The sequence below is a fragment of the Procambarus clarkii genome, chromosome 51 (genome assembly GCF_040958095.1).
Source record: "Procambarus clarkii isolate CNS0578487 chromosome 51, FALCON_Pclarkii_2.0, whole genome shotgun sequence".
Lineage (NCBI taxonomy): Eukaryota > Metazoa > Arthropoda > Malacostraca > Decapoda > Cambaridae > Procambarus > Procambarus clarkii.
Window position 1 is genome coordinate 7161579 of NC_091200.1, and position 14380 is coordinate 7175958.

Below are 14380 nucleotides of genomic sequence, written 5' to 3' on the forward strand. Positions count from 1 at the left end.
CAATCCTGAACCAAAGGGGCCACTACAAACTGAGGAGAAGAGAAAAAAGAAAACACCAAATCTAAGGACCAGGGTGGCTCAGGCAGCGCATGAGCAGGCCGGAGGTGAAACAACGCATGAGACAGCTTGCAGAATGGAGCAGAAGTAACATTAATACAGAATGCAGGCTGAAGCGGCTCCGCCAGCGCCGCACGATACAGGGTAACAGTACTTGGCATAAGAGGACAGTCCTGGAACAATCACGAAAGGACAAAACAACCCTATCACAGACTGAAGAACACCTATGCAGAGACAGGAAATAATGGAAGGACCGCCAGGAAACTACATACTGCCGCCGAGATGAAGCATGCAGGTGGGAGACTACCAACGAAGCCACCTGCGCTCCATACAAATGATGGTAGACTGGAGTCAGAAAATCAGAGGTGAAAACTCGAGGAAAAGAGCTAACCAGCCACGTACTGGGCCTGACCTATCTGTAGAAAGAGGCGGAGCCACGGGAAGGCCCTCGGATTCGGACACCGAGCAAGCAGCACCTGAAACTAAGGCTGGGCCAGCCACCAAGGGGCCAGGACAACTCTTCCCTGGTAAGTCTCCAAGTGAGCCAGGACCTGTTGTAACAACTGAACTGGGAGAAAGAGGTACAGTATGGGTAACCCCCACCGCCATCAGTCCTGCCTGAAGGCATCAATCCTGACGGGCTCACAGCTGGGGAAGAGCGCCACGTATACTGGGAGACACCTCTACCACGCCGATGCATGGTAGAGGTGTCTACCTGCGGTCCACCTGCAGTGTCCCGAACACAAGGCAAATCCAACTGAACGAGTCGGCGTAGAACGTCCATACTGTGGAAGGGGAAGGAACCGGGACAGGCCATCTGCCATGATATTGGACACCCCTTATTATTATTATTAACATCTTTATTGACAAAATTAATTACAATTTTGCCTAATCTGAGGATTGGACACCCCCCCGAACATGAACTGCCAGGAGAGCCAAACCCTGAGAACTCAGCAGACGAGTCACCTGAAGCGACTAGCCCCAAAGAGCCAAGGACTGCAGTGAACCCCCACGGCTCAGGCAATGAACCACTGGGAAACAGTCCGAATGGAGCCGGATCTTCAATCCGCAAGCAACTCGAATCCTCCAGAGCGTCTGCCACACAGCCGCCAACTCCCGCACCATGCTGTGAGCCCGATGGACCCCACTGTCTCTGGCAGGCATGGTGAGCACCGGTCACAAAGCCCTAGCGAAGAGACGATGCACTCGTGAACACATTGAGCGAGGGCTCGGGTAGGCGCCAAGGCACTGAATCCTGAAAAACCCCGAAGAGGAAGCCGGCAACACAGCAACCAACGTAAAGCCCCCAGCGGTCGCGAGAGAGGCGAAAGGGACGTCCCTGTAGGAACCAGAACAGCCAACGAAGCCAAACTCCACCCGGTGGGTAGACCATCGTGGCAAAGTTCAGGCACCCTCACAAACTCTCTAGTAACCGCCGCGACCTGGGAGCCCCCTCAAAAACAGGCAAAGGCGGGAACGCAGCCGAAGCAGAACCGCTGGAGGGAGAGACAAGGAAGCATCCTGAGTGACCCACACAAGACGCAGCGAAGACTGAACCTCAGAAGGAACCAGATTGGACTTCTGTCAGAAACCCAAATCCGGCGAGCCTGGAAAGAACTAGATCTCTGGCAAGCTGACATGTGGACTAGCTGGGAGCCCATACCAGCCAGTTGTTGAGGTAGGCCAGAACCCAAACACCTGACAGACGCAGGCAGGCCACTACAACCTGAGTAAAGATAAGGCATGTGAAAATGCAAGGTGCCAGATTCAAACCGAAGGGAAGGCAATGAAAATTGGAAACCCTGCCTCCCCACATCAAAACCGAGCCAGTCCTGGAACCTAGGATGAATCGGGATGTGCCAATACACGTCTTTGAGGTCCAGGGACACCATCCAAGCATCTGACTCCAAGAGAAGACGGACCTGGGAAAGTAATCATCCAAAAGGAGAGGCAATAAACCCATGGGTTGAGATAAAACAAGTCCAGAATGAACCTGAGGTCAGCGCAGTCCTTTTTCGGAACTGGAAACAGGCGGGAAAACTACCTGAGGGACAAGATCGTTTCGACCACGCCCAAGCGAACCCACTCCGAGATGACCCGACAGAGCACAGGTGAAGAGGCCCGTCCTGCCATCCCCGAAGGAGGAGGGGTCACCCAACACCACTGCAGGCCGCACGAACGACTTGAAAGGCCCACAAATTGTGGGACCAGGCGCGAGCATATGGTTCCCCCCATAGCCCATGGGAGGAACCGCTAAAGGGCCGACGCACCTTACGAGCACCTAAGCACAGGTCAATCCCCGTGCCCAACAGAAGGTACTGAAGGCCGCACCGAAACTGACCCCAGTGGTAAGGAACCACGAACCCAGGCATGACCCTCACAGGAAGGAATTCCCCCTGAGGACTAACAAGTCCGACATAGGATGGTAACCAGATGAAGCTGCTTGCAGATACTGCACAACCATAGACTCCACAAACAGCAGCGGGCAAAATGAGAAGACAGCCCAAGAGCCAGGGCCCAAGCGGATTCCAGAGATAAAGTGAGCACCGCCTGCCGACACGCAAGGTGGGAAGCAAAAACCGCAAAACCACATTCCCCAGGATTGGTGCGAACAGCTTCAACAAGGCAGAAGATGCACACTCCGCCGAAGGCAACACACCAGATCCAGAGGCGGCCCCAAGCGCCTCCACATCCACCTTAAGCCAGGCAGAAGGCAACTCGAGCAGGGAGAAAAAATGCAGGGCCGAACACAACAGGCCACGCCTGCACAAGTCCTCCGCGACCAATGCAGCCAAAAGAGAAGGAACCTGCATATGAAGCTGCAACACACCAACATTCCACAGAAGGGCAGGGGCGAACAAGCACGCATTGAGATGCTCGACATCGCCCCCCCAGGAAAACCTGCAACGCCGTTTGAGCCTCCCGCAACTCAAGTGTGCAGGGCCGACAAAACATATGCCAAGCTTCCAACAAGAAGAGAGGGCAGTCTATTAACCAGGACAACTCTGGAATTCATAAACCCAGTAAGGACAAGAAGATCCATACATGAAGGAATGCGGATCCATTATGAAGGCTAAATCCGGGTCGCACAGGAGGTAATCCACAAGGGCTTCCTGCACCACATGGGAAGGGATGAGGGAAGCTGAAAACCTCTGGAAGGATGAAATGAAGAAACTACGGGATCACAGAACTGAACCCGGGGAGGGGTAGACTCCAAATCCAATTCGTACGAGGAGGAGGGAGAGAAAGAGAACCCCACTCCTTGCAATGCCAAGCCCAGCTCCAAGGATAAACAAACCCAGGCGGGGTCCAACGGAGCCCAAGGCACCCCAGGAAGTTAACCCCTCCCCTGCCCTTGGAACCTCACCCTAAGGACCTAGGGCTGAGTCGTCCTTCATAACCCCTCACATCTCGAGAAAAACTGAAGGGGAAGGACAAGGAGAGGCGGATGGAACCAAAGCCGAAGCGACTCCCAACCCCAAGTCCGGATCCTTATAACCAAAACGGGGCAGTCTTGGGACATCTGGGGAAGCAAGTAACCTATCGCGTTGCAACAACCTAAACCTAGCATGCAACGCCTCAGCTGCCTGCACTCTCATATGATCAGAAGCCTGGGTGAACTGGAGAACGTACAAACAACAAACATCGCACAACTCCGGATCCAAAGAATCACCGACCCGACAGGCAGCATGGCGGAGGCACAACCGGTGACCGTCACCCAGAGACAAGGGGACAGAGCAACCATCCGACTCCCACAAAGCGAGAGGGGACTTGGGTCGCATCCATCACACCACAGAACCCCCGCGGGGTTCCCAGGGCCCTTAGTCATGGCAGGCCGCTAAGGGATGCCCAGGCAGGGTACAGCTAACCGGTGCCCAAAACTACCAAGCAAACTGCTACAAGCTGCACACCCGGGACATGTACACTCACGGGGGCCTAGTGGAGAGCCACCAAGAACAAGAGGGTACAACCAAACAAGGGGCAGATCCTCCATCAGGCAGAGAAAACAAAAAGAAATTAAAAACCCTGCAAGTGGACAACGTCCCTAGGCGGTACAGAACCGGCCGCTATGAGAGGTTACAACTAGCTGTGCTGTACCCTGTTCCCCAACCAGTGACGAAAACTACCCCCCCTACCCAGAGGCAAACCGGGAAACAAAAACCCCAGCTGACTCGAAGGGCGGTCAATCACTGAGCAGTAAGAGACTCTGTGGAGGTAGAACCCACGGTGACTTGTGGAAGGTTACCCCATGCCCCAAGGGCAGTACTTATAGGGCACCTAGGGAAGGAAACCCTAGGCGCATGCAGCCCGAGTACTGAAGAATATTATTCCTGGCTCACACACCGACCATAGAGACAGGACCACGCCACAAGGCACAGAAACAGATAAATTCTGGAGCAAGAGGCACACGACCTTGCCAGTATCACATCAGCCAAGAACTGAAGGTGTAGATCGCCAGCATGTGGGTCTGGGGCTTCCCCTTCTGGGGAGGGGGGTGCACAGATAGCGGCGCAGAAATGTGAAACCGTCATGCTAGTTTGCTAATTTTCATTTGGGGAGTTCTGTCCACTCGTTCTGCTTTTGGTAGCAATATTTTCACCAGAATAATGGTTTGTTTTGGGGCGCCTACCTTTCTGGGTGCCTGACCCGGTCGATGGCAGACATAGAATGCTTCCAACCACATGGGTTTCTATAGGCCATTGCTCCTCATGCCTCTCTGAGAGGGCCAGGTTCTGGCTCATGGTCTCCGGTAGGCCCGAACTCCATGCACTTTGACTGATGCCAGAAAGCTAATATATCGATATCCGCCTGGATAGCTCCGGGGAGCCGATGGGGCTCCTCCCAGAAAATGCAGGATATTAAAAAAATGCTAAATATCAATAAGGATGCCAATACGAGAACAAAAGAGTATTTGCACTAAGAAGATAGCAATAATAAAAAACCTAGCTCACCTGTTATTGTAACTATAGAAAGTGGTCTGGTGCCAATTAATCTGGATTAGCAACACTACACTATATGCACAGTATATAGTATGTATATTATTACACAATGATCTTGATTTAGGATATTTAAAAAAAAATATATATATATTATATATATATATATAGTAACACCATTCAATTCATAGCTGAAATTACACAACCGAATGTCATAAGTCCAACTGATAAGGGGTTATTACTACTGTAATTATGTGAAATATATAAGGTTATAATAAAATTGATCATGATGAAAAAGAATGATAATGATTAAAATGCCATTCCAAATTAATCTACAGGTATTACATATTCAGACACAAATTTTACCAATGAAACCCATGCTGAAAATTGATGCTCATGTGATAAACCAATAAAACTGAAACAGTTTAGGAAATTCACAACATTTGTTATGACCTATGGAAAAAAAAATAACTTTCCAGGGACTACAGTATTTAACCCCTTAACTGCGCGGCCTCCAAATATGACACCCCCCAGTGCACAGGAAATAAAATTTCTGGAAAAAATTCTTTTTTTGTTTTTAAAGTGTCAAAAACCCTTCCCTGAGTAAGGGTATAGTAACAGAAGGTCGAAATTGTAAGTACAATTTCTTGTACTTGCTGCTATGGGGTTCGTACGATCATGCGTGACGTCATCATTCCCTGGTCGCCCGTGGCATACGCCCCCGGGGCCGGTTGGGCGCTCGGGGCAGGATGTGCGAGTTGCCAAGAATATATTTTTGTTCATTTTCTGCACACAGTTCCAAATACATTTTATATGCTTTTACATGCCAATCCTATGTATAATGAACACGTACACTATATTATGACAGTAGAACATCTATACTGTCCAAAGACAGTGTGTTACTTGCATGACACATGTGTACACATATCCGGCACATATTTCCATTGTATTATGCTAATTTATGTATATATACAGTCTATTTACACACTATACACTATCACACACTATATACATTCACCATGAACACACTCAGAACTCCGCGAGTGTCAGCTGCCACACCCTCACTCCTCCAACATCTTACTCGCCAACATTGCTCCTCCCACCATACTGTTATTATTTGTATTACACTATTTACACATGTTATGTATACCTATCTACATGTTTTATTCACCAGAACTATGCAAGTAAGCTGGTATTGTGTCGAAACTTCACAGTGGCCACCAGACACTGCGTGAGAAATCACACAGCAGGCAGCAGACGACACTACAATTACATCACCTCCCTCACCAAAATCACTCCTCTCAACATACTCCTGTTGCTGTTACTACACTATATACACACATTGTATATACCCATGTACATATGTGTTCACCATCGCAAACCACTGAGCTAGTATGATGAGCAAAACAAGAGTAGCTGCCATACAGTGAGACTACCTCGATTCTCTCCCTCGCTCCCTCACCACAATACTATGCACAGTGCTTATTATCACTACAATCCTGCTGTTATCACAATACTGGTCACTAAATCCTGCAAATACATAATTGACCACAAGTTTATTTTGTAAAGGAACCTAAGAAGTCGTTTGGAGATTCCTTGATGGACAAAATAATGCTGTGGTGCTGTGGCTGGCACTGTGAACATCATGAACAGTATTGAATTACTAATATTTGAACATTGTACACAGGCTCTTCTGTAATACTATCATGGCTAAATAATACAAGTTATATATATATTTTGACATTATTAGGCGATGCTGTGGTCACAAACTGAACAGCAGTGCTGTGAGCTCATGCTGTGTGCGCCGGCCATGGTTGCTCACTCACTTCTGAGGCTCTCACACCCGGGAATGTGGACCACGATTTTTTTTAAAGATTGCGTCTGTTTACAAGAGCCCTGAGAAAGCTGATGTGAACCCCATGTAGCCGCGGGAGTTTTGAATGGAACGTGAAAAATACAAATACCCGGAGGCACGTAGCGCACCCCAGACGTGGGCCTGCAGGCGTGTTGCGCAGTTAAAGGGTTAAAGTAAATAGATACATAGTCTTGAATGTACAGCAGTTTAATGAAGCTATGAAAGGAAGAGATTTGTTTAAATATTATCATAAATTTTGGAAATATAAATTAATCAGTTGAAAGTGTATGACAAAGTACTTGTTTATGTAAGGCATAATAAATACTATACAGTATGTGAGCTGTGTTTACCTACTGTTTGTGAGGCATGGTACCTACTTGATGATGCTCATAATCTGACCCATGTATTTCTGGTGTGTATGTGAGAAGGACAATCATCACCCACACATGCAAAAGGCACATATATACAATAACAAAAACTCGAGCTATTGGGTAACGTCTTAAGAATATTCCCAATCTAACAGAGAACTTATCCAAGGTAGAGTAAGCACGCTTGACCTGTCGAGCTACACCTCCGTCAAATGGAGACTCGACCAGAAAACTTGGTACACGATTTCTTACTGCAATAAAAGAAAAAAGAAATTCTAGCAGGTGTAGATACCTGACTTGCATGAATAATGTATCTTTAGCCTAGTATGTGAAAAGAATGCTGTATTATGCCATTTTTCATTACATAACCTATTTACCTCAAATTCAATCATATACAGTACTGCATTATTTTTGGACTTATGACTTTAAAAGCTGTACAATAAGTCTGATTATCAGACCTCCAGATGACTTACTCACCCAAATATCCAAGTTTTCTAAAATATGCCATTATTGGTTAAATTTTTATTCTGTCAGACCTTTGTATGTCATGGTTAGAATTGAAATAATTTTATGCTGCCATCCAATTACTGTACGCAATTTTTTTTTAAACGATACAAAGAAATTCCACAGCTCTTAGTACCAAGCAGGAATTATTTAAAAAATCAACATTACTTGAGAAGAGGGAAAGTTCTCCAGGTTATGGTACTTTCTTTTCCCCCTCTATATACAAGGTACCTTTAAAATGAATGACTGTCACAAATGTATAATGAGTTCAGCCCCACCTAGCCTCCCTGCATCTTGTACAGGTCTGTATCACTAGAATTCATAGTGTTTATATTAATTTTATATAATAATAATTTATTATGTCACAGGACAGGCAGTAAATTTAAACATATAGTATATATTAGGCTTATATTGAGGTCCCTCCTGCCAGGGTCAAATTACTGACTGCCACCCCTCAACAAGCTGGCTAACTTCTAGGTACCTATTTACTGCTAGATGAACAAGTACATTAGGCAATAGGAAATGCACCCCAATCCTTTCTATTCTGCCCGGGATTCAAACTTGGAATTCTCGTTTGTGAATTGTGAATGAACCTGACTCTACCGGAACCCTTATAGTATACTGTGTAGTATGATTTGAAGAAAATAATGGCAGTTTATCCAGGTGTTTAACATTTTTGGATATCTGGTCATTTTCATCTCCCTTCATGTTTGAAAAACTGGGCTTTTACTGTATCAGCAGCCTGTCTCATTAAATTAACAAATATAGTTTCAATATCTCACCATCATCTTGCCGGAACATTGTTGGAGGATCTCTGTTCAACATCATCTGGGATTCCTGATATTGTTGCTAGTTGAAAAAGAAAAACTGTTAATCCTTTATTTATGAAATGATGAATAGCTTTAATAGCAAAAAAAAAATTGAGCGTTCATGTTCACAGGGAAATGATTTTGTAATTACTATAACATATGACAATCTATTTCAGAAAGAAGTGCCCTTGATATGTTGAAAGAGTGACAACTTTCACTGGAGTGCATTTATCTTGCACCAGCAGCAGGAGTCTTTATTTTGTATACTTTCATTATTTACCATGTTGATATTTTTTCTTACAATTATTTGATGCAAAGCAACAGAGAAATAAGAACAGACTTTATGCAGAAATCTTTTCTCATTTTGCTGCTTCTCTACATCAAATTTCAGCTTTGTGGTCTTTACTACCAATTACTTTTTATTTACATATTTATCACTTTCAAGAATCCAATCTTATTCTTTCCATATGATCCAGTTTCTCAATGAAACTAAATACTTTTCTCTAGAGGAAGCTTCCATGCAAATACGGTATAAAGAAGGAATACTTAATGTGCACACAAAACACTCACCTGAAGTCGTTCCATTTGAATGATCAATGAGTGTTTTTCAGTACTCAGAGTTTCTATACTGTTTTGCTTATGGATGAGGGACTCTGTCAGTCCATGAACACGTTGCTCCAATTCTAGGTGGCTGCTAGACGAGCTCTGCTTGTGGGCCACCTGCCAATATACAGTCTTAACTGATAGAATACTATACCCCAATACAACCATTTTTTTTTTTAGGAATTCTGCACAGCAAATTCAAATAACATGAAATAGTGTTAGACTGTTTCCACAGCAGAGATGTAGCGAGAACAGTACACAGCATAACAGTATAACAATGGAACATGCCTGGGTGCAGTGATGATCAGTCTAGCTGAGGACAATGAGAACGCACACCTGATACAGGCACTAACCCGCCAGGTCAGGTCAAGTGCATAGGAGATAATGAAGCTGTCAGTTATGTTATGGCCTTAATCCAGTTGTGATTACTTATCTATATCAAAAGACACTTCAGGATCTTATACAGCCCAACAGTTGTATAAAGGATGAAGCACAGGCTTCAGTAAAGACTGAAGCTGAGTCTGAGTAAAGCTGCAGGCTGAGTAAAGACAAATCTTAAGGGCTATGGGTGAGGGCTGTTTGTGTGTGGGGCCAGATCTTTGGAGGACAGACATCAAGTATTTCAGATCAGATGAAATTTACTATGAATGTAAGCATTGCTCTCATGTCCTTGTCACGTACACTACCAAGTCAGTTTGCCTCTAGTAAGGAACCCCTAGCTAGGATATCTCATGATTTTGCTGCCAACAGATGACAATATATACCCATTCCAGGGGCTTGTTTTGAAGATCTGAAGACCTGGTCAAACATTACTAAAGGATCCTTTACAGTAATGTTAGTTATTGTGTTAAATCAGCAAAATAAATTTTGGTTATGAATTATTTGAGAGAACCAGCATATGGCTACCAACCTGTTTTCTGAGTCGGTCTATCTCTGTATCTCTTTCCTGCATTCGTGATGAGAGATGAACTTTTTGTCTAGTCAGTTCTTCATGAGCACAACGTAACTCCTGCAAAACTTAATGCATTAGTGAGAAAAATGTACACCAGAGGCTTGGAAACCTAATAAAAGAGTACAAAACACAACACTCATGAACAGTGTTGTGCTCATGAACACACACACTCAATGCATAAATATGCATATATAATGAGGAGCTTAAGAGCTGATGTTTGCAACCTTCAAACACAGCTTGAGTACATACATGTGCAAACCTAGAAAACAGGTATTTTAATAGAGGAGCTGTGTTATATTAACTTAATAATACAGTATACAAAATGTTAATTTTAGAGGCTGTTCTTTGTATGGATGAGAGTGCCTGTCTCTTCCTATGTTAGACTTTATATATGCTTGATAAACATTAATGGTCTTATATTTAAACAAAGTTGCATAAAATATAATTAAAAGGAATCCGAAGAAATGTACGTACCTAGCCTAATTTTGGGGAGGGGTGAATGTGTGGGGGGATAATTTGTATTATCTTTTGACATTTTAATAAAATTATAAATAGAAACTGTCTGAAAGTTTCCATTAGACAATAGAAATACTAGCCACAATAATCACCCACCTCCTGCATCTGCCTTAATTCAGACTCCACTTCTACCTTCCTTTTCCGCTCATCTGCTAACGACTCTTCGAGTGACATGGAATTCTGAGTAGCAAGTGCAGCTTGGTCTTGAGCAGCAGACTCCATATCAGACACTTCTGTCATCAGTTGCCTTATGTGTGCTCCTGCACTCTCAAGTTCTTCCCGCAATAAATCTCGTTCAGCCCTGAAATTGGACAGATGTTAATGAAAGACTGGGGAGGTATGATTCAAAACAGGTGCTTCTTTCTTGGTACGTTTGTCACAGTTCCAGCCCGTCTTCCAAAAATGGGGAGGTAAATGTAACAGCCCCATAAGTGCAATTATGTACTATGTACGGCAGTCAGGAATTGTACTTATTTTCACTTAGTATTAAAATGTACTGTCAAATATATTGTGAATATTTGAGTTTACCTGAAAAGTTGAATAGAAAACCAGGACCTAACCTAATCGTCTTAATTTTTGAAGATAAGCATTTCATTGCTTCTTAATTACAATTACTACTTAACCAATCGCTATATTGATATTACAGTTTTATAAAACAAATGTTATATTATTTAAAAAACTAAAATATTTTATAAATTGTATTTATAAACCATATAAATTGTATTAATTAAACTGCTGTATAATTTATACAGCCCCATAAGTGCAATTATGTACTATGTATGACAGTCAGGAAATGTACTTATTACACTTAGTATTAAATCGTACTGTCAATTCGGAGGGTGGGTTGCACAGTTCTTATTATGATTAGCTTATATGCATTATTTTACCTTATCTGATGTAGTTCTGCCTCGTGAAGATGGAACTCTGTGCCTGCTCCACTGGATCCTTCACCACCCCCACCCCGATCCTCTTTAAGAGATGCAATCAGTTTATCTTTACTTTGAAGAATTCTGCTGGCCTTAGCTTTGTATTCTGTCAATTCTTCTCTTGAAGCTGACAGTTCACCACGCAAAGAACTTATCTATGAATAAGCATTTTAAGAATTATTAGTCACATTATGCAGGTTTTTTAATGGAAGGATGCTACAACTCTTTGGATAACTCAGAATTATACATCTAATTCAAATGACTAGCCAATAATACGTGCAATAACACAATGATTTAATATGGAGAAAAATAATTATTTTAATTCAGTGCCCTAATAACAGAACATTAGATAATCTTTTGAATCAATTTAGATTCCACTAACTTTAATACTGTATGCAGTAAGGAGTCTTCACATCTGTAGTATTCTTTACTCAAAACAAACCATATACTGTACAGTGTAACATCCAATAATGTATATTGTAAATTTTAGTAAATTATAACAAACTTCAGATGATTTGCACAAATTAAATGGGATTTAACTATTTCATCAATAATAAGGAATGAAACATGATGCGAACATTATCATTAGTAAAAGATTCAATTTTTTATATCAAATAAAAAGGCTGGAAGAACACAATTATATTAAGAGAACCTGCAGTGAGAGTTGATTTGATCTGCTCTTCTCATCTTCTAGTTTACGTTGGGCTTCAGATAGTGCTTTGGCTACTCCTTGTTGCTCCTCTTCTAAATGGTTTACTCTGAAAACATATAAACAAATAATACTGCATTTTCTGGCAGAGAAGATGTATTATGCCAACATACCTTTAAGAAACCCTTTATTATGTAAATGCAAAATGCTCATATAAGGATTTAAGTTAACATACTATCATTCTTTTTTTCCAGAAAATATCCTTGTAAAATAGGGACACGTTTTATGCAGAAATGCATCTTATACACTCGTCAAATATAGCAAATCAAAATAAATATTATGTAAATTAAATAAAAGTACCCTGTACTGTAGACACGCGATTATCCGGAATCCGACCATCCGGAAAATGCCCTTAACCGGCTAAAATCGTGGCTGTATAAAGTTATCTCACTATCCAGCCAAAATGTCCATGGGAGCCGGATAAGTGGGTGTTTGGCCGGATCAGTGGCCTAACACTTGTTGTACACCACCCCCAGGAAGGGAGGGAGTCACCCCTCACTGGTGTTCACTTCCTCTGCCATGCCCACATTCACTTTCCCTCACTCACTCCCTCCCTCCCTCCCTCCCTTCCTTCCCAAGAGATCCTTCTGTAGGTGACAGTAGATTGCCAGCCTGGAAAATTTCCATCTAATACAATAAAGCATTCATGAAACAAGTATTTTTATATATAAAACTTTGCAGTTCTTCCCATACTTCACACATTTTCTTAATGAGGAAGGAATATTCTCTACTGCCTCAACTCACAACTGTTTTCTTAGGTTGAACCTTACCACTGACTTTCTGGGACTCATGTCACGATATATAATAATCAGTTTTATGTTCAAAAAGCAAAAAATCACCACAAATACGAAATTTCTTATAGGCGTGATTGTCACCAAGCGGCAGCTCTAGTAAACTGAGGCAGGTTGACCTGCGTGACCGGGAACCACGCACTCGGTCGATCCAAACGTGTACCAACAAATATCGTTAGTCGACGACACTATCGTAAGTCGAGTCAAATTTTTTTATGAAATTTACATCGTAATTCGAAATTATCATAAGTCACGGCAATCGTAAATCGAGGTGCCACTATATATATATATATATATATAATATATATATATATATATATATCTATATACATCTCTCTCTATATACATCTCTCTCTATATACATCTCTATATACCTCTCTCTCTATATACATCTCTATATATATACATCTCTATATATATACATCTCTATATATATACATCTCTATATATATACATCTCTATATATATACATCTCTATATATATATACATCTCTATATATATATACATCTCTATATATATATACATCTCTATATATATATACATCTCTATATATATACATCTCTATATATATACATCTCTATATATATATACATCTCTATATATATATACATCTCTATATATATATACATCTCTATATATATATACATCTCTATATATATATACATCTCTATATATATATACATCTCTATATATATATACATCTCTATATATATATACATCTCTATATATATATACATCTCTATATATATATACATCTCTATATATATACATCTCTATATATATATACATCTCTATATATATATACATCTCTATATATATATACATCTCTATATATATATACATCTCTATATATATATACATCTCTATATATATATACATCTCTATATATATATACATCTCTATATATATATACATCTCTATATATATATACATCTCTATATATATATACATCTCTATATATATATCTATATATATATAGATATATATTTCTATATATATATATATATATCTATGTATCTCTCTCTCTCTCTCTATATATATATATATATATGTCGTACCTAGTAGCCAGAACGCACTTCTCAGCCTACTATGCAAGGCCCGATTTGCCTAATAAGCCAAGTTTTCATGAATTAATTGTTTTTCGACTACCTAACCTACCTAACCTAACCTAACCTAACTTTTTCGGCTACCTAACCAAACCTAACCTATAAAGATAGGTTAGGTTAGGTTAGGTAGGGTTGGTTAGGTTCGGTCATATATCTACGTTAATTTTAACTCCAATAAAAAAAAATTGACCTCATACATAATGAAATGGGTAGCTTTATCATTTCATAAGAAAAAAATTAGAAAAA

The 14380-nt window shown here is 41.5% G+C and overlaps 1 protein-coding gene across 5 annotated transcripts in view; it reads right to left on the reverse strand.

The window, feature by feature from the left end:
• Positions 1 to 5281: 5281 nt before the first annotated feature.
• Positions 5282 to 14380, reverse strand: part of LOC123774617 (golgin subfamily A member 5) — a 42427-nt gene continuing 33328 nt past the window's right edge. For 4 of the 5 annotated variants that reach the window (XM_045769093.2, XM_045769089.2, XM_045769091.2 and 1 more), the window contains 7 exons: positions 12180 to 12285; positions 11489 to 11682; positions 10698 to 10902; positions 10044 to 10142; positions 9101 to 9250; positions 8504 to 8570; positions 5282 to 7468 (listed from right to left, as the gene is read on the reverse strand). In XM_045769093.2, the coding sequence (XP_045625049.2) occupies positions 7200 to 7468; positions 8504 to 8570; positions 9101 to 9250; positions 10044 to 10142; positions 10698 to 10902; positions 11489 to 11682; positions 12180 to 12285 (1090 nt within the window). In that variant the 3' untranslated portion in view covers positions 5282 to 7199. The remainder of the gene's footprint in view (positions 7469 to 8503; positions 8571 to 9100; positions 9251 to 10043; positions 10143 to 10697; positions 10903 to 11488; positions 11683 to 12179; positions 12286 to 14380) is intronic. The other variant, XM_045769092.2, reaches the window with a different exon arrangement.